We start from the raw sequence: 24,838 nt of genomic DNA, 5'->3' as shown, positions 1-24,838 counted from the left end.
TATTCAGAACAGGCTGCAATCCTAATCCCAGGTTGATTTTAATACTGACCCTTGGCACTTCCTTCTTGTCTGGATGAAGCCTCAATCTGTTCACCCACATTGAGTCCTTTATTGCACCCTGCCAACTAATCCATACTAATGATATCCAACCACAGAACACTGGATGACCTCTCACAGCAGCTTCTTATTAAAAAGCATAAGGGAAAGTGTTGACCCCTGTGGAACCTCACAGGCTAGAAGGGTGAACAACAGACCCCTAGAAATGCTCAAGCAAGAAAGACAAAAAGACAAAAGCAATGCCTTCAAGTCAAATGGCTCAGAAAGACAGCATGGTTAATGGTATCAAATGCTGCTGAAAGATCTAGCAAGAATAACAGGGGTGTAATCCCCCTGTTCAACTCCTAGCATAGGTCATCCACCAAGGTCCTTGAGACAATTTCTGGTCTCAAGATTGCTTGGGTACAGGTAATACATTTTGTGCAAGGAAGTCTGGAGTTGTGTTGCCACTCCTCATTTTTAGGACAGTGGATAGCAATCATCTTCTAGGTGGCATATAATAAATATAATACACAAGGAAAAATAAGGTGAACAGCACAGCATAAAATCACAGTAAAACCAACAGTGGAGGATAAAACCGAAAACACCTGGAAGCACTATAAGAATTTCTAAAAAAATATAGGAAAACATCAAGGTCTCCGCTGGTACAAAAATGCATTAATATATACAAGCCTTTCTGAATACAGAACCAAGGTACCACAATTGAACAACTCTCTTGTAAGCAACTCCTGCTGTGCCTCACGTGGAAGGGTACCTAGGGCAGAACCTCAGATTAGGGATTTAGGATCCAGGCAGGTACATGTGAGGGAAGACAGTCAGTCAGGTCAATAACTGTTCTCCTCTTTCAACCATCCATATAACGCATACAATAATTCTGAACTGATACTAAAGCATCCTTATTTTCCAAGTGTTTGTGCTTAGAGGCACCCACACCATTTCATGCAACACACACTTTTGTGCCCAACAGACAAACCATTTGAAGGAAAGATAAATGAGTCAGAACTGGATGGACAGGAACTCTCACAGAATGGAGCTCTCTGGAAGTACAAAGAAAAACCTTCCTCTGTTTATAAGAATAGGACTAACACACTGTGTTATCTCTTTTCCTCATGTGCATGTTTTCTGAGTCAGCACTCAGTCCTGTTTTCCAGATAGTTCTTTATGGTTTTGGGGGGTGTCATGTGTTTCCAGATAGTGACCTTGACCAGGGAATGGCTTTTGAGCTGAGCAACAACTTTGTTCCTTCCTGTGAAAAAGGCAGTAGCTTTTCAGCAACTCCCAAGAAAGAACCTCACTCCAACTTCACAAGGTGTGGCTCAGCATCGCTTTATCAACACAGCAGATTGGGAAGCAGCTGGACCTGGATTTCCCTAGTGTCATTGATAATGGCATTTCGATTTGGAATTACCTTCTTCTTCTTCTCAATCTGGATTATAAACCTCACAATACAGGGCACTTTTCTTTTAAAAGGTATGTTTGCATATATTATTTGTACTGTCAAAATGATGGGATCAGATCATAAAATCTATCCCACTGCCTTCAACTGGGCTATCTACCATTTTATAAATTAACATTTGATTGGAAGCAGAATATTATGAAGGAAAACGTTGAATTGAACAAACTGTGTTATGAGTAAGGAAAGACCAATTCTGTTGAAGAACAATTTCCAGAGGTTGCTTAGCTAGTCTTTTGCAGCAGGACACATATATACACACAACAACAACAACGAAGCTCCATTAAAGGATACCAACTTTGTTATGGCTTAACCATTTGTATATTAGAGTCTACGTCACTTGATGCATGACTAACAAATCCAGATGACTCTAGTTTGCAGAAAAAAACTGAATTGTTTTTCATCATCAGTTCTGTCATCATCAGAACTAAAACGATGCTGTTATGGTCACACAACTGGCTTTTTTATTTATTTTTAAATAAGAGAGAGAGAAATAGGGTTATGCACAAAGCTATGTGGCCAGACAAACAATGAGAGTACTGAGAGTATCATAGCTATGTTACTCTGAGTTGTTACCACTGTTAATTTCTTAATTAGAAGTATGCTCCCTACTCTCCTTTTATGTTGTCCAAAATTTCTTTCAAAGTCTCATTAAATCTGCTTGGCAAGCTACAAGGCAATTCAGGCATGAAAGCCCCATAAAGACAATTCTGGCTCTCAAAATGTTGAATTGGAGCTTAACTGGGATAGACTATTGCTGGCTGTGTCTAATGAGAGCTGGTGCCTCACACGTCTTGAGGGCCATACATTTCCCATCTGTAGCCCGACAACAAAATGCTTTGGGTGGTTACTAAGTTGATATTTTTCGAATAGGATACAGCAAATTCATGAAAGACACCTTTATCAAACACTATTAGTCATCATGAGAAGACAAGACTTCTGTACCTAGGGAGGGAAGCTACCCAGCACTGTTTTCTAGGAATCAGTGGTGGGACAACACTCTTTGACAGTTTCCTAGATGCATTTTCTCAGTCCCTATACAAAGAGGGGTTCTGAAACAGACCTTTGATATGATCTTATTTTTGTGTGCTGCCATGTACATAGCTGTTTACATTGGAAAAAGAAACCATTGTATTGTCAAAGGCTTTCATGGCCGGAATCACTGTGTTGTTGTAGGTTTTTCGGGCTGTATGGCCATGTTCTAGAAGCATTCTCTTCTGACGTTTTGCCTCCATCTGTGGCAAGCATCCTCAGAGGTTCCAACAAACCTCACAACCTATGAGGATGCTTGCCACAGATGCAGGCGAAATGTCAGGAGGGAATGCTTCCAGAACATGGCCATACAGCTCGAAAAACCTACAGCAACCCAAAGAAACCATTCCTTTTGAAAATCTGACATTAAAAATAAGACTATTTTAAAACAAGTGGCATTTTATCCTCATAAGGTTATCAAAAATTTTTCAACAAAACAACTTAAAAGTGAATTTCCTGTTCTATTACAGTCCACAGAATTTGCTAAAAACTTAGATTCTATGTAATTTTATTTACTGATACATTGTTTACTTATTTGGTGTATATGCCCTTCTGCCATAGACATGGTACTGCCGGGACCATGGTACTGCCAGTACCATGTCCCTTCTGCCGGGACATGGTACTGAGACAGCCTTGGTCGCCTTAGTTGATGATCTGCGCCGGGAACTGGACAGGGGGAGTGTGTCCCTGTTGGTTCTACTGGACCTCTCTTCGGTCTTCGATACCGTCGACCACGGTATCCTTCTGGGACGCCTCGCGGGAATGGGTCTTGGGGGTACTGCCTTGCAGTGGCTCCGGTCCTTTCTCGAGGGTCGCTCCCAGAAGGTGTCACTAGGGGACTCCTGCTCGACTCCTCGGGCATTGCACTGTGGAGTCCCGCAGGGCTCAATACTGTCCCCTATGTTGTTTAACATTTACATGAGGCCGTTGGGAGAGATCATCCGGAGTTTTGGGGTACGATGTCATCTGTTTGCAGATGATGTCCAACTCTATCACTCTTTTCCACCTACCACTAAGGAGGCTGTTCAGGTCATGAACCGGTGCTTGGCCGTTGTCTCGGACTGGATGAGGGACAACAGATTGAAACTAAATCCAGACAAGACAGAGGTACTCCTGATCAGTCGTAAGACCGAACAGGGTACGGGGTTACAGCCTGTGCTAGACGGGGTCACACTCCCCCTAAAAGCTCAGGTACGCAGTCTGGGAGTTCTCCTGGATTCATCGCTGAGCCTGGAACCCCAGGTCTCAGTGGTGGTCAGGGGAGCTTTCGCACAATTAAAACTTGTGTGCCAGCTGCGTCCGTACCTTGGGAGGGCTGACTTGGCCACGGTAGTACACGCTTTGGTTACATCCCGCTTAGATTACTGCAACGCTCTCTACGTGGGGTTGCCTTTGAAGACTGCCCGGAAGCTGCAGCAAGTCCAACGCGCGGCAGCCAGATTACTAACAGGGGCTGGGTACAGGGAGCACACCACTCCGCTGTTACGACAGCTCCACTGGCTGCCAATTAGCTTCCGAGCACAATTCAAAGTGCTGGTGTTGACCTATAAAGCCCTAAACGACTCCGGCCCTGTTTACCTCTCCGAACGTATTCTCCCCTACGAACCATCAAGATTACTAAGATCATCTGGAGAGGCCCTGCTCTCGGTCCCACCAGCCTCGCAAGCGTGCCTGGTGGGGACGAGGGACAGGGCCTTCTCGGTGGTGGCCCCACAACTCTGGAACTCTCTCCCTCTGGAGGCCAGAACCGCCCCATCCATCCTAACATCTAGGAAACGGGTGAAGACGTGGCTGTGGAGTCAGGCCTTCGAGGAATGAGACAACACCATAGGACTCTGGATGGAAGTGGATATAGATCCATCTTAATAGGACGACTGACCACTGTAGTTTTATATTTAGTGTATTTTAAAGTTGATGTGTAATTTGTGATATATGATATTTTAATGAATGTATATGTTTTTATGGCTGTAAACTGGGGCTGAGTCCCTCAACGAGGTTGAGAAGCTCTGTATACAAAACTGTGAAATAAATAAATAAATAAATAGAACCCAAGGAATCACAAAATGAATAAATTAAAATCCAACACTAAAATATTTAAAACAAGCCTTGCCAACAGCCAAAGGATTTGGCTGGAGGCAAGCAATTGAAGCCTCTGTGAGAGACCAGTTTATATTGCATAGACTAGTATTTCCCAATTGCATTTCATCTGTTTCCAATTTTATCAGCCTTCTCGGTGGTTGCCCCTCAACTCTGGAACTCCCTGCCCAAGTAAGCCAGATGCCCCCCTCCCTGACGTCCTTTTGATAAAAGGCTAGAACCTTTTTATTCAGACAGGTTTTTAAAGATGAAGGTTTTTAAAATCAGTTCAGGGGTGCTGTGGTTTTTAACTCTGAATATGTTTTAATGGTTTTTAACTGGGATTTTAAAAATACTTTTTATATTTAATCCTATTTTAATGTTTGCATATTGGTATATTTTAGATTGTATGCTAATGCTTTTATGTTAAGCCGCTTTGAGTCTCCTTCAGGAGAGATAAACTAGGGTATAAATACATATAATAGTATCTACAAATCTGTCCACTGAGCCCAATACTTCATTCATTTGACCCTAAAAGGGGGGCTTTATTTGTTAAAGCTCATGCTAAAATGAATCTGATAGCCATCTAACACAAGTGCATTGGCTAAAAGATTTTTGCTAGAACATAATTCATATTGCCCATTAATATTGTTAATGTGCTCTTTCCTATTGTTCTACATTAACCTTTTAAAAAGTGAGTAATCTTCCTCATTTGTCATTCATCCTTTCAGCAGGCAGTCATATTTTTCCAACACAGGATGCAGCAAATTGGCAGGCTTGAGATTATTAAAAATGGGTGTGCCTTACTTCTCATTTTGGGCAGTTAAAATGGCATTCAATTTCATATTAAAACAATTCACTATTTTAAAACCATGAAATAAGACGTGATAGAGGTCTAAGGCGTGTTTTTGGCTAGAGTACAATGCTTCCTTGACACTTTGAAGAGTACCTGCTTTTATTTTATATAACTTGTTACATTTATTTAGCTGAATGATTTGAGAATCTTACAACTACAAACAGAAATCAGGGGAAGAGGTGGGGACTAACTGGACTTCAGGCCCATAGACAGAAAAAAATGGAGGGGGGGGGAGTTTTGAAACATTTTTAGCAGATCATGAAGCATAGGTCCATAACACAAAACAATTTAAATTATATGATTGATCCTATATTTTATATAGACATAATGAAATCAAATTTCTATTTTAGTTACAAAGTTTCAAGTCTTTAAAAAACTGAAAATGACTCTTAATTAGTAATTTATGGAAACACTTGAAAATGGTGTCAATACACTTTGACAGAAATCAGGCTCCATTGAGACACTTCAGTGGACACTCAAGAGTACAAGTCCAGACGGTCTTTCTTGCCCCGTTGTGCTTCTTATATATGTTTTCAAATGTTTAAGAGTTGAAAACGACCTTTCATTTGTAGCTGTTGACACTGGCGATATTGCAGAAATCTGAAGAAGTGTCTTCACATTTGGAAAAAACTGTTAATCACAGACAAGATATGCTTCCAGTGCATTTGATGTAAAGGTGTAATCTTTTTCCTTTTAATACAAGATCAAACTCTTCCATCAGTATGTCAGTATGTTGAAGGCATTCATTGTAAAATTATGTGCACTTGTTCAAGTTGGATTTACAATGGCCTCAATTAATAGGGATAAACACTTGCAATTCCTGAAATACTTCCCAGTGCCTTGTAAACCTTTCTTGAAGCCAACTGCTGAAAAAGTTCAGAAATTGAATGTACACATTTAGCCAATAATATTCCATTGGCATTGGTGAAGTTTCCTGCATGTTGCTTTTACAAGTCTGCTTTGAACAGATGCAAGGAATCCTAACTTCTCCACAATAAACTTTACCACTAATTTTGCTGGCTCAAAGATCTCCTGAAATTCTTTTCAAAGCTTCTGTGCACATCTCCCTGGCTTCTTAAAAAAGGCCGTCAACATGTTGCAGACTGTAAAAACTGTCCATATCTACTCTTTGTAATGTTTTGCTAAGCTGAAGAGATGATGACAGAAGCTTTCTTACTATGTTTATGGTTACTACAAATTCAGCATTCAAAACAGCTAAAAGAAGGTGTCCAGCTTGGTAAAAAGTCTCACTGTTGTATAGAGGACTCTCTTTTAGTTCTTCGAGTGTTCTCACCAAAATGTAAAACTGTATCATGTCACTCAACCCAATTAGTTTCACAAAGTGGCAGCAGGCATGTGGACAATTTCAAAAGAAAGGAAGAAACCATGAAAATGAACAAAATCTTGCTATCAGTATTTAAAAAAAAACTCTAAAATCATAACAAAAGAACAAAACTCAAACACAGGGGAACTCCAGACAAGAAACAATCAGGAACACCTAATCACCTCTCAACAAAGGATTTTCCCAGGCAGTAACAAGTCACAGCTTAAAACTGTCAGGCCATCAAATGCTAATCAAGGTGGCCAATTGAAACATTTATACCTAGGTCCAACAGACAAGATTTCTTTCCCCCACCCTGGACCTTCCACAGATATATAATCCCATTTTTCCTAGCTTCCAACAGACCTCACAACCTCTGAGAATGCCTTCCACAGATGCAGGTGAAACATCAGGAGAGAATGCTTCTAGAGCATGGCCAAAAAACCTACAACAACCCACTGGCAGCAGTCCGTTTACTCTTGATTCAGGAAAACAGTATTGTATATTTTTCTTCAACAGTTCCAGTCTAATGAATGATGCTCTGAAGAAATTGCACACAGATTATATTGTTTCTTGGCAGTTTATGACAGGTGGAATGTTGCAAGTCTTTGCTAAGGATAGATTTAGTGAGCGAGCACTGCAGTGGACATAGACAACTATTGGATACTTTTGCAATATAATTGCTGTGCACCATTAATATGACCACTCATATTAGCAGCTCCATCACAATCCTGTCCACACAAGTATTGCAATTTCAGCCCAAATTTTCCAATGTTTCCAAAATAATGTCTGCTAGTCCTCCACTTGTTATATCTCCTATCTTTAAGGTGAAGGTTTTCCCCTGGCATTAAGTCCAGTCGTGTCCGACTCTGGGGATTGGTGCTCATCTCCATTTCTTTTTTATTTTTTAAAGTATTTTTATTGTTATATCATCTCATCTCCATTTCTAAGCTGAAGAGCCAGCGTTGTCCATAGACACCTCCAAGGTCATGTGGCCAGCATGACTGCATGGAGTGCCATTACCTTCCCGCCAGAGCAGTACCTATTGATCTACTCACATTTGCATGTTTTCAAACTACTAGGTTGGCTGAAGCTGGGGCTGACAGCGGAAGCCTACGCTGCTCCCCAGATTCAAACCTGCGACCTTTAGGTGAGCAAGTTTAGCAGCTCAGTGGTTTAACCCACTGGGCCACCGGGGGCTCCATCACTTATCTTTACAAAGCCTATAAAGTCTTCTCTTATTTCTGCAACTTCAACATCAACATACCTTACCAAGAGCGATAACTGGTCTGAGGTACTCACATCCAAAGTTTCATCTGCCAAAACAGAGAAACACTGTGATGCATTGTATTTTTCAACAATTTTTTAGCTATCTTGTCACCACAAATGTTTATTAGTTCATTTTGTATTTGAGAATTAGTATATTGGGCATTCATAGTTGTTCAGGTCAGTGTCTCCTGATCTGGCACAAGGTCTCAACAAGGCCCTGAAATTACCATCATTGTCCAAAGGTTCTTCGCAGGTAATAGATCCTGAATCATTGCTCCCTCTTAAAGCCAGTTCTTGCCAGCCACAAAGAACAATAGTTTCCACAATTGGCAGAAGTTTCTTTCTGTTTTCTTCTGCTTTCCTTTATTGTGGTGACTGGTTACATCAGGATGTTTTCCATTGTGAATTAGAAAGATTTTTCAGCCAAGTACAAGTTGTTCTGATGGTACTTTTTTTTTTGGTATTCACTGAAGACTTCTATTACATCTTTCCATCACACAAATGGTTTAGCAACCAGTGCACCAAGCTGCTGATGACCACCTTTACTCCCAACTTCTCCTCCAAACAGCACACGGTACCTACAGAGTATACATTGCACATGAAATGAGTAGGCTAACCAGGGAAATCTATTTAACCATTTGGGTTGAAAACTTAGAGGCCTCTTCTTATCAACAGGAAATACATGTCCTAGCAAAGGACTCTGTGGATTTTGCACTAACTGAGCTTTCACGTGGTCATCAGAAACAGTCTTGTTCATATAAAGTCCAAGGTCTAACAATAACATAGCTTATTGTCTTTGCTCCTGTTATATGGTTTCTTTGGCAGGGCTTGGATTAGATGAGCCAGTGGTAAACGCCACAGTTTCCACAGTTTCCACAGTTTTCATCTGCAGTTCAGGTGTGCATGTTCTGGGGTCTTCATCAGTACCAGCCGTTGCAATGGTTCTCAACCTGCTGTCTTCTTGGTCTTCGATAGTTGGCTTTTTCTTTTTTTGCCATGAACTCACAAACGTTCAGTTGCTTTTGATAGACGTTTAGGCATCTTCTCGAGTCAGGTGGATGACAAGAAATACTAATAGCAGATAATAGGGCTTTAAGTCTCAGAACAGAAACTCAAGCTAGCAGATAAATTGCACAGTAAGGAATGACCCACAGCTGCTTTGAAGAAGGTAGACATAAGAAAGCTTTGAAAGGGGGAAGAGCAAGAAAGCCGTGACATGACTAGTTTCATGTGTTTATTTATACTTCCAATAGTGTGTCTGTGCCTTGCTCTGAGGCCAAGAGAGTATGACTGCACAGCTTGCAGAACAGACACGATCTGATGCCTTCTAGTTTGTTAGGCCATAAGCCCGAGCAAGCAGAACCTGGAGGGCCTCTCAGATACAGGGGAAGACCGCATGGCCTCCTCCAGAATGGCCGCCGCCTGAGGCAACAACAACCTAAAGGCATGAAGCCTAACATGAGGTCTGAACAAAATAGAGACCTCCAAATGAAGGTTTCCTAATATATTGGCAAAGGTTATAAAGCTGAACACGAGGCCTAGAACAAGATGGAGAACTCCCAATATAGTTACAAAATGTAAAGCTTAACATGAGACCTAAAACAAAAAAGAGTCCTCAATTAATATAATTGCAAGAGCTAAGCCTAACATGAGGACAAAGTTTAACTCCTAACATGAGGCATACAATAAAATGTAGGCCTCAGTATTTGATGGTACAGTTAATGGAATTGCCTCTGCCTTCCTGGGGCTGAGAGAGTGTGACTCCCTCCAGACAACAATGTATTAAGTGTTATTTTAAAGGAAGGAGTTGTCTGCCACCTTCATCTGTGGCCTAGCAATCATGACTTGGGGGCTGAGAGAGTGTGACCCACCCAGGCAACAATTTATTAAGTTTATTCTAAAAGCAGGGAGGACAAACATCTGGTACAGGATGTGCCTTACTTATGGCAGCCCAGGAGAGGAACTCTGCTTAGTGCAGTCACCCAAACCTCCAGCCCATCCCTTATGCTCTGCTGGGAAATCCCTGCCAATAAATGCCAAGGGCAGAAACTGTCCTGATTTGCCCTTCAAAAACAGCCTTAATAAAACTTTGAAAGTAAAAGAAAAATGCTTTACTTCAGCAAACACAAAAGAACAGCAAATGTAGTTGAAAAATGCAAAAGAAAGCAAGGAAGTCTTAATGCAGACACAAAATTAAAGTCTCGAATGAAGTCCAAAATAAACAGCAGTCTTACATCCGACAACGGGCAATGATCACTAAATCCTTAGAAGCGACCCAAAGCAGGTACAATTGGAGTGGAAACATCAGCATCAGAGTCGTTATTACCAGCAAAAGCTAACTGCTCCTGCTTCTGATTTATAGCCCTGAATTCCCCATGCAGGAGGTGCTAGGGTGGCTCCCAATTACCTCAGCGTTTATAGCAGCTATTCTTGCTGAACACTTTCTGTGCTCTGTTTCCTTTCGCCTCTCCAGAAATGTGGGCACTTGCAAAACCTCATTGTCTGATTCCTCTTCCCCCTCCAATTCCTGAGCACTTCCTTGCTCCCCTTCCTCTTCTGAAGATGAGGAATCCCTAAGCGAAACTGCTCAAATTGTAGGGTGAATCCTGGGGCAAAGGCATAGCAATAGGAACCCTATTATCCTCTGGAAGAGGGGAGGGAGCAAGGAGTGAAAGGCCTAATGCCCCATGAGGAGCTTGCCTTCTACCTCAAGCTGAAGCAAAGAGCACAGCAGAGGGGGCGGAGCAGCCTTAAATAGCTTGCAGCTCCACCCCTTTCAACCAGCTCTGCCAAGTCTGGTGTCCATCATGGGAGCCTTCAAATTACCCCCTCTGCCTTAGGCTTTGTCTGTTAGTTGCAGGTGGGCAAATCCGGTTGCTTGCACTATATAGGCTATTGCTGCTATTGCAATGTAAATTGATGGAAAGGTAGGCAATGAAAGTGTGAATAAACTGTCAACATTTGGTTGAGATAGTGCTCGCAATTCTGAAGGGGCTCTTAATTTTTGCTTCTCATAGATTTAGCATGGGGATTTGGTTAACCAGTTAAAATTCATGAGTAAATTAGGTTATTTTAACCTGAAAAGGGGGGGGGGTTGAATCCCTCCCCCTTTGGCTACAGGCTTGCATGAGTTACAACAAGCATTCTTTCAATGTCTTTCATTTATTTGCAGATTTTATAGCCTATCCTTTTAACAGGCTTGAGACAGTCTCCACAACCCTTCTCACATAACCTTAAAACTACTCTTTGTGGTAAATTAAACTGAAATACAGTGACTAGCCCAAGGTTACCCATCGAGTTTCAATGGTTTGTTTGGAGCTGCACCATTTCTCCCTAGACCTTGCTTGATACTCTATTACATGACATCAGTTCTTTTAGGTTCAGTTTCAGATATCGCCATGTTCAGAAGCTCTAATTTGGGATATAAATAATACTAAAGAGCTTCAACCAGTCAGTGCATACACTACTGGATATAATTTAATCCAGGGGTCCCCAAACTAAGGCCCTTGGGCCAACTGCAACCCTCCAAGGTCATTTACCTGGCCCTACCCTAAATTTTAGACTTAGAGTCACCATAAGTCGGAAACAACTTGAAGACCCACAACAACAATCCTAATTAACTTGACTCTCTCATCAGGCAAAAGCTGGCCCACAGTTCCCATTGCAATACTAGTAAGTTTACATTGGTTAAAATTGTTCATCATTTTAAATATTGTATTGTTTTTTCATGTTCTTTTGCACTACAACAAGTGTGCATAGGAATTCATTCATGTTTTTTTCCAGACTATAGATCAGCCCTCCAACAGTCTGAAGGAATGTGAGCCTTGCTTAAAAAGTAAACTCTGCTTAAAAAGTTTGAGGACCCCTGATTTAATCCATCCTTCAAGCGTACAGTTATTAAATATCAACACCTTTTCTGTAATAACTTATTTCTATTCTGTCTTTAGATATTTACACTTCCAGGTGCCGGATTGCTGGAATTACTCTTGTTTCATATAAGAACCAAGCTAATTTTAACTTCACCGAAGCACAGCAGGTGTGCAAGCAGCGTGACTTAGTACTGGCACATAACTCTGAGGTAGAAAAAGCTTGGAAGCATGGCTTTGAAACCTGCAGGTACAGAACATTTTTCAGCTTTTAAATTATTTTATGTTATGTATTTTATTTCCCCGCTGTGGCCTCTTGGCTCTGGAACTCGCTACCTGGTGAGATTAGGCAAGCCCCCTACCCTTGCAGCCTTCAAGAAAGATCTAAAAACTTGGCTCTTCCGATGTGCCTTTGGAGAGTGACCATATATCCCATTTCTGTCTGTTCCATCTACAGAGTCGTCCTCATGTTGCACTTTTCACCCATCCTTAATGAAGCCCTAACCCCACTGTTCATCCCTTTGAGCTCCTCCCTCACAAATACACTTTCCCACTCCATTCTCATCCAGGGTTTTATCATTTTATCTTGTGCATTTGGCCCATTGTGTTCTATTTTTCACTATGTTGTTTTGCACTGCTTATTTTATTCTGTTACTTTATGTATTTTATGGTGATGTAATTTTTTTTGTTGCTTTGTATTTTATTTTGCTGTATTGTATTTTTGGGCTTGGCCTCGTGTTAGCCACCCCAAGTCCCCTCTGGGGAGTTGGTGGTGGGGTATAAAAAAAGATTATTATTATTATTATTATTACTACTATTATTATTATTGGGCCCGGAATCACTGGGATGCTGTGTGGTTTCCAGGCTGTATGGCTGTGTTCTAGCAGCATTTTCTCCTGATGTTTTGCCTGCATCTGTGGCTGTCATCTTCATATTAGCTTTTGGGGAATTAGATCTGAAGCAGATGTAAGGTCAGCCGGCAGAAGGAGACTTCCTCTGACACCTTCTTTCCCCTAGCAGCCTGCCTGAGAATGATATATAATGAATAGGTCATAAGCACTTATTCAATGAGGTAAGCTGTGGCTTGTACAGCACCTTCAATGAACAAAATTCTGCCTTCCAGTGGAAAGCAGAGATTGGCTCCTACCCAAGAATGTTAAACATAGAATCATCTAAAACAACTCTGTTCTAATGTTTTTAATAAAGTACATAACATGCATACAAGAGGCTTCAATAAGCTTAGCGAACTGTGTGACCTCCTTACCTCCTCTATAAAAAGGATTCTGTTACAATACTTATTTTTAATCAGCTGTCAAGTTGGCCTTGACTTATGGCAAGTCTATGAATGAGATATCACCCTATCATCAACAGCTCTGTTCATGTTTTGCAAATTCAGGAACATGGCTTCTTTGATTGAACAGATCATCTATAATTTAGTCTTCTTTTCCTTCTTTTGCCTTCTACCTCTCCAAACCTCATTGTCCTTTGGAAGCTTTTGTTCAATGGTGGGTTACTGTTTGATACTTATAGCTCCTTTGGACATTAACAATCTTTGAGGTTTTTCACATTATCTTAACATGCCAAATGCTTTTTAATCATTTTGTAATATAACTTTTCTTATCTGTATTTAATATCTTATTGTTCAATGTTATTCTTTCTCTTCTCTTGGATATATCACAGACAAGACTAGAACATACACTCTCTATTGCTTTAGCTGTTTCTTGCATGCAATTCCGTACATTTGATTTTATTATTTTCCTTACATTTTCACACATGGTGGTGCAGTCTAGCATCCTGGAACAGCACTGCACCTTCTGATCTTTTTTTTAAAAGAGATTTTATTTCAACTGTTAAATTAGAAATGACAGAACTTAAATAAAATCACAAATTGTATGGCAAATTGAAAAGGGAATCAACAAAGATGTCACAATAGACAGTACACAGGTTTACCTCAACTAACAAAGTGGATATGGTTCCTGGGCACTAACTACTTCAATACCATCTTTAAAAAACAATATTTTATCTAGACAGAGGAGGAAAAGGTAGGGGCTGGCTGGATGTTAACTGAGGTATGCCTGTAGGCTCTTTTTTATGATGCACACAAGAAATACTTTCTACAGCACCTTTTATTACACAAATTGCATTGCATTTCCTACTGTCACAATAATTCCATTAGGGAAAGTAGTCTAAAGAGCTTCAAGATTAGCAAGGTTGTTGGGTCTTATTCAGAAAACACCCATTATTCCAGAATAACCAAATTCTATGCTGCAAAATTGTGTATGTGTGTACTAGCAAACTAGTTGTTCACAATACTACATTACAAAAACCTCTTATTTTCCATTGCAGTTTTGGCTGGGTAGCAGAAAGATATGCTGTCATTTCCCGGATAACTCCAAATGAAAAATGTGGTCAAAATAAAACTGGAGTAGCCATCTGGAGACTCCCAGTCAACAGGAAAGCCCGTGCTTACTGTTATAATTCTTCAGGTAAGTGTGATGAGACAAAGATTATGTAATTTTATTGTATTGTTCCCATAAAATTCCCTCCTGATGCAGTGAGAACACAACCTGTGGAGATTCCTATTCTCCTTTTGGATGAGGAGAATAAGAACTGTTGCAACCAAACTGTAAGCAGTTCAGCTAATTCTCATCTAACAAATTTAGTCTGTTTTCCTCTTACTGTATGTTTCTTTGGTCTTGGCATCTAGGCAATAAGCATAAAAGGGTAGCAAACTACATTTCCCCAAGGTTTGCTGATATTTAGGTTTTAGATTAGGGACCTCATCACATGGATGAGGTCCAGCATTGCAATTCGCCAGCCTCCGTAGCAAAATGAGTTGGCAGCAGGGCAGTCCTGGTGCCCTGGCTGGCAGCTTACACTTCTCCATCACATGTGGGGGAAGTGTCGCCTCACAGCTTAATCCTGCAGTAGCCACATTGTTCTTAATGGAACACAGCATCCTCCCACGCTGCTGTCCCAGATCACACACGGAGCACCGCCTGAAGCCAGCCTACGTCGTCTAATGGGTGGTGTAGGGCTGTGTCCTAGGACGCTTATTTTTTCACATGTGATGAGATCATAAGTAGCTTCACTGAAATTAGAAATCAAGGCACTTGGAAACACATAGGAAGCACCTATGAAGCTCATTGAATTATGAATTTTCATAGGGATGATTTCCTTCTGTAACCCACTGGAACTGGGTGTGTGAATTCCCCACTCAATATGATTTTATGGGCTGGGCTTCTGTGGTGTATCTTTTTAAGACCTCAGTACTAGAGGATCCTGTTAGTTTTCAGTTTTTGAGGGAATGTCATCAGTTTGGGGAAAAGCTACTGGGAAAGCTTAAAAATTTTCTTCTTCCCTAAGGCCAGGAAAATCCTGTTCTTGCCTTCGCAGCCAAGAAAAACTTAATCAGTCAAATTCTTAAATTTCTATTTATCTAAAATCAGATACTGTTACATGTTTTAAAAGGTTCAAAATAGCTGATGGCTGAAAACATCTATATACAGTGCAGAAGTGAGCAACTATGGAAAGTTAAGGGGGCACATTAGTTCTCTAGGAAACACATCTGGAGTTATGGAGATACTTTCAAAAAAGGCCCCTCTGGGACCTAAATTGGTATATAGGCAGGGGCAGCTCAACCCATTACGCAAAGTAAGCATTTGCAGTATAGTTGATTTTGCCCAGGGACGCTCTTGAGGCGCTCTTGGGGGAAAATAGACCTTGACATACGCGGGTTGTAGTTACTGGGATGTATAATTCACTTACAATCAAAAAGCATTCTGAACTCCACCAATGATGGAATTGAACCAAATATGGCACACAGAACTCCCACGACGAACAGAAAATATATATCATTGATTGGTTGGAGGGGGGGGGGGCGACACCAAAATACTGTTTGCTTACCATTGAAAATTACCTAGGGCCGCCTCTGTATAGAGGCCTGGAAAATGCAGTGGAAATGCACCCTATGCCAGCGAGTAGACATCTTGGGACATTTCAGAGCATAAAGGTTTTTGAACCCTTTTGCAAAAATTCTTTTTTAATCCAAACAGGAGCATCAAGGAGCCTTCAAAGTGGTGGAAAGGCATCAAATCTCACAGAGTGCATTTGGAAGCATTCTGGAACAAAAAAAGTTGGGTGTTTTTTGTTTGTTTGTTTTACTCCTTGGGTCCCTGGTGCCTCAAAAACAGCACTGGAGGTTTCGTGCAGTCTAAGGCAGCACTTTGCCAACCTCTACTGTAAAGCTGTGTTTTTACACTTGAATAAATTGCCTTGAGATTGGAAAGATGGCTCACAATATCCTCTAACAATGCACATGGTAACATTTCTCATCATGACTATCTTCAAAGCTACACCATTCAAGAAGAGGTAACAAATGTGTGCAATTATATCCATTTAGATCCACAAAATACTGTAGTTAAAGTAGTTTTCATTGACACAAAAATCTGTATCTTTTGTTAATCTAATGGGCTTTAATTGTTCAATTGAGACCAAACTTCCTTGAAAAACTTTAGATCACAATATATAGAGCCCCCAGCAGTGCAAAAATCCTGTGAAGACAGTCACTAAACGCAGAAGACACATGGTAGCCTGATGTGTGGCAGATGATGCCATCATCTCTGCCAATCAGGAAGTTTCCACATACCGTCATTGTATACAACACTCACAATAGGAGACCTAGTAAATGACAAAACATTAAGTCAGAGGCACAGGAGAAAAATGCAAATGTGTGTGTGTGTGTATTTAAATGGTGTATCGTATTTTTCATATATCCAAAATTATAACATTCCCACTTTATTTTTCTAGCTCAGCATTTTAAGTTAAACCTTTTTTCATATTACTAAGGAGAAGTAATTATAATTACCAGTATGTTTATAACTAAATCTATCATTTAATAATCAGTGTGTTTATAACTAAGGTTGTGTATTTGGTCAGAATACAGACTGACATTTTGTCTTTCCTGCTTATACTTCTGCAGTGGTGAAAGTAATACCACTCATTCAGCATCCTATTCAGTCAATGAAAATGCGTCATCAAGTTCCCTCCAGGGACTCATATTAAAAAAATGGCACAAAGGTCATTTCCTTCCATTAATGCAATGTATTCAGCTGGCCATTCTGGTATTGGAATGTCCTTAAAGCTGTGTAAAACATGAATTTGCAGTTAAAAATAAGGAATTACTTACGTTTCAGGATATCATTTGCATCCCAACTCTCCTTCTGTTTCTATTGTACTCTAACCTATGAGCTCATATAGGCTTTTAAAATATGCCGTGATTCCTTTGAATAGCACCTCCATAGGCATGGCCTATATACTTACCGTAGTTTCCCTTCTACTATCATGAAGGACTCTGAGCCCCTGATTTTATTTGCTTTATGGTCAACCTACATACAATGCTAATTATGTTTAAGCAAGATATATTTGTTTTATTAGCAATTTGAGGGAAGGAAATGGAGGAATATTTTCTTTGGGATGACTGTGTGGGAAGTTAGGAGATTTAATCATTTCTGTCCTTGCTATGGTTCTAAACAAAATCACTTCTCTCTTTCCAGCAACCAATATTTTCCTCTATAGCCTGGACAGTGTTGCCTTGCGAAACAGAAAACAATACTGGGACAGTGATTTTGTCCCAACGAGCATTCAATATTTTATGGCAGCTGAGCATGCTCACCTCAAAACATTCTGAGAAATTAAATAAAGAATCACCTCTTTCAATTTTTAAAAAGTACACTTAACTCCCTCATGGGCAAAGACTCTGTATCACCAGTCCTGTTTTAGTAATCTACCAGGACACATTCCCAGCCCTGGTCCCACCCCTGACCATTTTTTTTTCATGGAAAAGTAACCCAAAAATATTTCTAACTGCCACAAAATGACATAAAAATCTAATGGTTCACTTTGATTTGGCCCATTTGATCTTCCCTGAAAGAAAACCAGAAACAATGTGATATCACTTCTAGCTCACTGGGAGGATACCAGCATGGCTCACTGGGACAAAAATTAGCATGCACTACAGTTGCCCACTCCTGCTGTATTTATGGCCACGCTTTTGCTCTGGATTATATCAACAAGAACCATGTTTGCTACTGAGAAATAATGATACTGATGAAATAGGTTCACTATCGCTATTGAAAAATACTGGTACGTTTTCAAACTTGTAAAATGTTCACTGCATTTTCGCATGTGCTTTAAAAAAATATTGTGTTTTACCATTTTTCAGACATATGGATCAATTCCTGCATTCCAGAAGCAACTACACTTTCACTGCCAGATGTATCAACAGAGATGAACTCCACTTCAACAATCTTGCCTCAGGACACTTCAGCAATGGTTCAAACATCAGAGCCACAGCAGACTAAAGGTCTTCAGAAGTTATATCGTGTTAAATGTGTAACAGAGATCATAACACCAAAGCCAACCACAGAAGAGGAAATAGTACTTTCACCTGACAAACGAACTGCCTTTAAAAATGATGGTGTCCAGTTTGGAGGTAAAGATTTTATTTATTTATTATAGTACCTTTCTGTGAATTTTGCCTTTGTAACCAAATATATGAGTAGAAGTAGGGTAAAGCTTCTTCTTGTTATATGGGAGAACTAGTGAAGAAAGTCGTGCTTTGTAGTAAAACAGATGTTAAAATGCAACACAAATAAACAAGATCCATAGTTTTCACTCCATCTCTTAGCATTTTTCAATAGATGTCCTCTTTCATTTCAAACAAGTCTGCAAAAAAGAGCAAAGAGTACAGTGGCTGAGAGAATAAGTTATAAATGGGGAATAAGGAGTTACAGAAATTAGTGTTTTGTAAGAATTCACCAAATTTTACATATGAGAGAGAACAAAATTGTCACATTTCTCCTTCCCTACGATGCCCTTAGCTTGAATCTTGCCTTTGTCACAGGGCTGTTCCTCACTGGTCAAAAGAAGTGTGAGTGTTGTGATAAGTTTAGTTGATTGTTGTTAATTCCTGACCCTTCCACACATATGCATTTCATATTTGGAGTCGCTTGTAACAATTTGTAGGATCTATGTTTGAGCTTTCATGATCTGTTTTTCTCCTGGGGTAGTCTTATTGTTGGGAAGAGACATTTTTCCTGATTAAAAAACAAAACAATAGAGCCATTTCCGTGCCATTTCAACACAAAGAAATTTGGAAAGGTAATAAGGGACACTTTTTTGCGTTAGGATTAAAAATGACTCTATTTGATAATCTGAATAAAATGCTACATTAAAAGTAGCCAATGCTGGGCATTGTCATATAACAGACCTTGGTATCCAAAACATTGCTTGTTTTTAAAAATAAAAAACCTGTTACTGATAGTAATGTATACTTCATCCTCCAGCAAACTCCCAATATGTTTGCTCCAAGGGAAATAAGACAGGCCCTATCCCTCTCCTCTTTTCGTAAGAGCTTGAAGACCTGGTGGTTTCCACAAATCTTTGAGAACAACCAGTTCTAGCCCAGCCCCAAACATTGTTGAATATGGCCATATATTTCCTACCTATTACCCCAGTCATCCCTCTAATAGGCCCTGGAAAAGAGCAGCCACAGACCCGTACCTGCTATTGCTGCTAGCCTGTTATAGCACTGTATTTAATTCCCAGTCCCCATATTTTGAGTTTGCACTAGCCTTGGCCTTTTAATTGCTCTGAACAGGCAGGATTGTTTTTAATATATATGTGTAATTGTGATAATTTTATGCTTATGTTGTTTTGTTAATTTTGTTATGCTGTTTACTCTGTATGTTTTGGTGATGTTGCTTGGAAACCGCCCTGAGTCCCCCTCGGGGAAATAGAGCAGTATATTATTTATTTATTTATTTATTTATTTATTTATTATTGCTCAATCTGGAGGAGCAGTCACTAGCTGGCTATAGACAAGTCACTCCTTCTCAGCCTTCACCCTCACCCACTCAATTCTTATGTACCTCATGAGAATTTTGTAACAATACAAGTAAATATTTGTGTCTGTGTGTGTGTGTGTGTGCATAACATTTTTGTATGTTGTAGATTGGTTCAATTGTGTTTATCTCCACATGGAAACATGCATATCCAAATGGCAAAGTGGGAGTAAGAACAATAATAATGGAATACTCTAAAGGATATGGACTAAACACTTGCCGTTATTGCAAAGCAACCCTAAATCTCCATCCTTTACACTCCGCCACTTCTCCAAGATTCAGAATTTAAAGGATCTGTGCTTGATAGAAACCTCTACAAGCATTTTGCCAAGAGTGCCCACATACACACCTGACACTGATGCTCATTTTGCCCATGTCAACTGGTTGTTGTTGTTGTTGTTTTGCCCAGGGATACTGTATAGTGTAAGTGATTACATAACTTTATTATGAGAAATCCTGATATAGAATTTGTCACTGGTCCAGCTGCCCCTTTTTCACAATCAAGACAGCAACCTAGATAGTAGTTATTCTTGTTCTTTCTTCAATTGCAGAAATAAACAAGTACAAAAATAAAGATAGACTAACAATATTTTGGTGGTTTACATTTAGTACTATTCAACAAATAATAATTCATGAATAGATGTGACATTTTTCAAGGGACATCTATTCATGAATCATGATTGAACAATGTTTAATGTTTGTCGCGTATGAAGCCTGTTCACTCTTTATCACTTCTCTAAGACAAGTCTATAAACAAAACAGAAAGCCAAAATTATGCATATTTTCCTATTATGACCAAAGCAAGAATCATGGGTGCATCTCAGAATAAACTAGGATTATAAACAAACATTAAAACAGAGTTTAAATGTTGGTTTTCTGGGAACAGTGAGTTCAGGTGTCTCAAGAAACTCTGCTTATCTGAGGCTTCCTACTTGTATGAACAGAGGAGCAAAGTTGGAGTGAACAGGCTGCATGGTAGTAAAGTCACCACTCCTGAACACCTGTCCCCTAATCTCTAGCAGAGAAGGCAGTCACACTATACCTGCCTCTTTGATAAAGGGAAGTGATAGTATTTTCAATATTTTGATTCTCATAGACAAAAATACTAACTTGACTGGCTTCTATGAATCAATGACTAGCCTTTGTAAACCGTCAAACCTGATGGGCGATTATTCATACCCAGTGTATGAGACATGTGGTGTGATACATTTGTTTTCCTTTCTAGGTGTAGCCATTGCTCTTCTTGTGCTTGCCCTCACCTTCTTTGTAGCTTCAGTGGTTTTAGCTGTCTGCTACATCAAAAAGTAAGTATGTTTGTTGCTTTTTGATTCAGCACATTAGTGCTAACATTTTGTTTCTTTAAAAATACATTTTCTAGATATTTTAATGTGATATCTATGTTTAACTCGGTGCCTTGATATTTGCACTGGGTACACATATGTAGCATAGGAATACTCTTTGCTTTGTACAAATGACAACTGAAGTTTTTTTTTTACATTGATTAGCAAGTAAATTCCTTCACTCATGCCTTTTGTGCAGCAAAAATATAAAGCAAACGAAGCATGTATGAATGTATATGCATAGACATTTGGTCATGTAACATACTCCGCACATATGGTAGGTGTGTGATGGGGTATAGCCCAAAGGAGTATGCATGATGGAGGAATAACTTCAGCTCATGAACAGCAGGGCATATAAGGGAAAAGCCCATTGTTTTAACGTAAACCTGATGTTACACATTTCATCTACTCCTCAGCCTTTTTCCTGTGTGAGCGTAATAACCGAAGCTATCTGCATTGGTGATTGTATTACTACAAGATCTTCTAGCACAATTCTGTCCATTAATCCATTAATTTTTATACCCCACCTTTCCCTTTAAACTGGGACACAGGGCCTTTGTCAGTTTCTGCAGAACAGCAACTGAGGTGGGGAAAACCCCTAATATGGCCAGCCCAAGATCATAAATGCAATGTGCTATATCATCTGGTGATCTGATCCAAATGCTGAGACAGTGGCAATAGCTATCCGTGCTACTGATAGCTATATTGTTTTAAACACACTGTTAGCTGTCTTGGGTCCAGTTATCAGAAGAAAAGTAGAAAATAAATGAAATAGTAAAAAGTCAGTGTATTTATATACCTAGAACAATACACCTTAGTTTCCATAATACATTGTGCACAAAGTGATTCACAGAACAAATGAGATAACTGCAATAAAATATTTTATTACATTATATACAAATGAAAATACCAGTAAAACAATCTAATAACTCAATGAACTATGTCCATTACAAATAACAAACATTATACTTGCATTAAGTAAATTACCTAACAATACATTGCACTCGGAGCAAGAAAAGGAAAGTTAAAATGAAATAGCGATAGAGCGTATCTGACAGCTCACTGAAAAAGACTCTATCACCAGTATCCCGTGGCCTGATGGAAGGAATGGCACCCATATGCCCATGGCTATTCTTCTCTTGGATGTCTCCGTTATAATTAGAAATATTTCTGCATTCTTTGTTATGCATGGTACTTAGGACAGATAAACACTGCAAAAGCAGCAGTTTCCTTCTGAACGGGCTTGAAGCTGGACCACAGCAAACAGAAGGTGGCTAGATTTTGATGGAAGAATCGTACCTTATTAGAAGTTATCTTATGAAAGACTCTGGGGTGAGACAAGGCAATATGCTAATGCTATGCACTTTGTATATTGTCCTGTTGTAAACTGCACTGAGTCGCCTACGGGCTGAGATAGTGCGGTATACAAATAAAGTAAATAATAATAATAATAATAATAATAATAATAATAACATACTTAGCCACCAAGGCATTCAAAGTACAGCTTTGAAAATAGATGTTTCCATATTTTGAATCACATAGGCATTTCAATTTAATCTACCATTGGATCAACACACATAGGTTAATTCGATTTTTAGCAGGTAGACTCTTTTCCAGAAAATATTAGTAGCTAGCTTTCCACCATCAGCAGCACCTGACCCCAAGAGGCTATGTAAATAGTATTGCAGCAGCTGAAGAGGATGTTCTCCATTAGGTTTTGGGATGGGGTTTATAAAGTTATATTCTAAAATGTAACACCTGTTCATTCTCCCCCTGTTGATTTTCTAGACTGTATAGTTATAATGGCAATGCTTTCTAATAAAGTGTATTTTCCAATTCATTCAAAGATACAAGAAAACATTTCCGTTTTCTAAAAAGAATGAGAAGAAAGAAGAAATTGAAACCAAGAATGTCAAACAAACAAAGACAAGTGATAAAAGTCCTGAGCAGGAACCGAAGAATGGAAAAAAGGCAGGAGAATCTCAGCCCAAGCCTGAATCACCAGTGAAATGCTTGGAAGCAGAAGTTTAAGAAATGACATCCAAATGGACTGACCTTAGATGACTAAAAGGCAGAAATTAGCAAATAGTTTATAAGGATAGTTGTAAATGCTGTCAAAGTCGGTGTCATGTACCTCTTATAAACTTTGAATCTATACCTCCTAGCTATAAGTTGTCATTATAAAATATGCAACTCTCCAAATCAGAACAAGTTTCAGTATGCAGATTTTAAGTCTGTTTGGTGTAAATAATAATCAAGTTTTAAGTAAAGGTAAAGGTTTTCCCTTGACATTAAGTCCGACTCTAGGGGGTTGGTGCTCATCTCCATTTCTAAGCCGAAGAGCCGGCGTTGTCCGTAGTCACCTCCAAGGTCATGTGGCCGGCATGACTGCATGGAGCGCTGTTACCTTCCCACCAGAAGCGGTACCTATTGATCTACTCACATTTGCATGTTTTCGAACTGTCAGTAAAAAATATCAAACCAGGAGAAACCTGGTTTGAAAACCAAGTTTAAGCAAGGATTCAATGACACAATAGACAATTTCCCCTTTTACAAAGAATTCAATGGAGAGTCCTCTATGTGTAAATTGGGTGGTGATTCAAAACAATTTTCAAACTTTTTCTTTGTTGCGATATCACTTGAAAAAAAAACCCTGCTATAAGTCTAGAAATGACTGCAGACTGCCTCTTTGTGCTGTGTGTCTCATTACATAATTCCAAAACCGGAAGCGTTAAAGTGGAAATAAAAGATCTGATTCACTTTAGAAAAAAATGGGCACACTCTGTGATATACAATAAATCTTTCAGAGAAAATTCACCCAACAGATTTTACTTTGGACAGTTAACTATACAAGGCTCTAGATGCAACGGTGCTTCAACTTTTCTTGAGATTTCCCAGACATGTACACAAATTAGGATCTGTGGACTCCAGATCTGAAAAGCATTTCCAGAACCAGGACTGTATAACCTCCTGCTTGGTTTATTATTTTCCAACGTATTTGCTATTTACTACAAATGCAGCTACCTGTACAAACCTATGCAGGTTTAGCCAGAATTTTGTCCCACTGAGTGTAAAGTAGTCTACTTTCTAGTAAATGTTTGGTGCTGCAGTACAAGGTATCTCTGAAACCTGATACATTGCCATATTCACTCATTATCCATATTATTTATTAAAACTGCATGGAAATTAGATAAAACAAGAACTACATAGTTATTACTATACAACTGTCTCAGATATAATCAATCAACTAAACCAGATCTTGATGATTATGGAAGATTAACCTCACAATGGATAATAAAAACTACCAAAATGTATTTGTCATGATTTATGGATATCTTCTAATAACCTAAAAAGTACACAGGATAGGGTGTCAAGTCGCGTATATGCTATGCCATAATAAATTGGCTGTGGAATATCATGTAAACATATAAGAGCCAAAGAAAGTGGCTCTTTGGGCCTTCCAAATATCTCTCTAAAATACTATCGGGAAAGGTGTGTGTGTGTGTGGATGTATATATATGTGTATTATATAAATATAATTGATTTTGGATGTACATGGAAAATCTGAGAGTAAAGTTGGGCTAATACCAAGCTATTTCAACTACTACAAATTATGTGTGGGGAGTTATCAGAAGGGTGGAGGCCAGTTTCTTAAAGATATGCT

The 24,838-nt window shown here is 39.4% G+C and overlaps 1 protein-coding gene across 1 annotated transcript; it reads left to right on the top strand.

The window, feature by feature from the left end:
• Positions 1 to 1,166: 1,166 nt before the first annotated feature.
• On the top strand, positions 1,167 to 24,488 carry LYVE1 (lymphatic vessel endothelial hyaluronan receptor 1). The gene is made up of 6 exons (XM_060766966.2): positions 1,167 to 1,527; positions 12,012 to 12,180; positions 14,277 to 14,416; positions 18,154 to 18,423; positions 21,060 to 21,138; positions 23,022 to 24,488. The coding sequence occupies exons 1-6, from the start codon at positions 1,167 to 1,169 to the stop codon at positions 23,203 to 23,205; spliced, it is 1,203 nt and encodes a 400-aa protein (XP_060622949.2). The 3' UTR covers positions 23,206 to 24,488.
• The last annotated feature ends 350 nt before the right edge of the window (positions 24,489 to 24,838 follow it).

Source organism: Anolis sagrei, chromosome 1 (assembly GCF_037176765.1).
Source record: "Anolis sagrei isolate rAnoSag1 chromosome 1, rAnoSag1.mat, whole genome shotgun sequence".
Classification (NCBI taxonomy): Eukaryota; Metazoa; Chordata; class Lepidosauria; order Squamata; family Dactyloidae; genus Anolis; species Anolis sagrei.
Note: the sequence above shows the minus strand (reverse complement) of the source record. Positions and strands in the feature narration are given on the sequence as shown.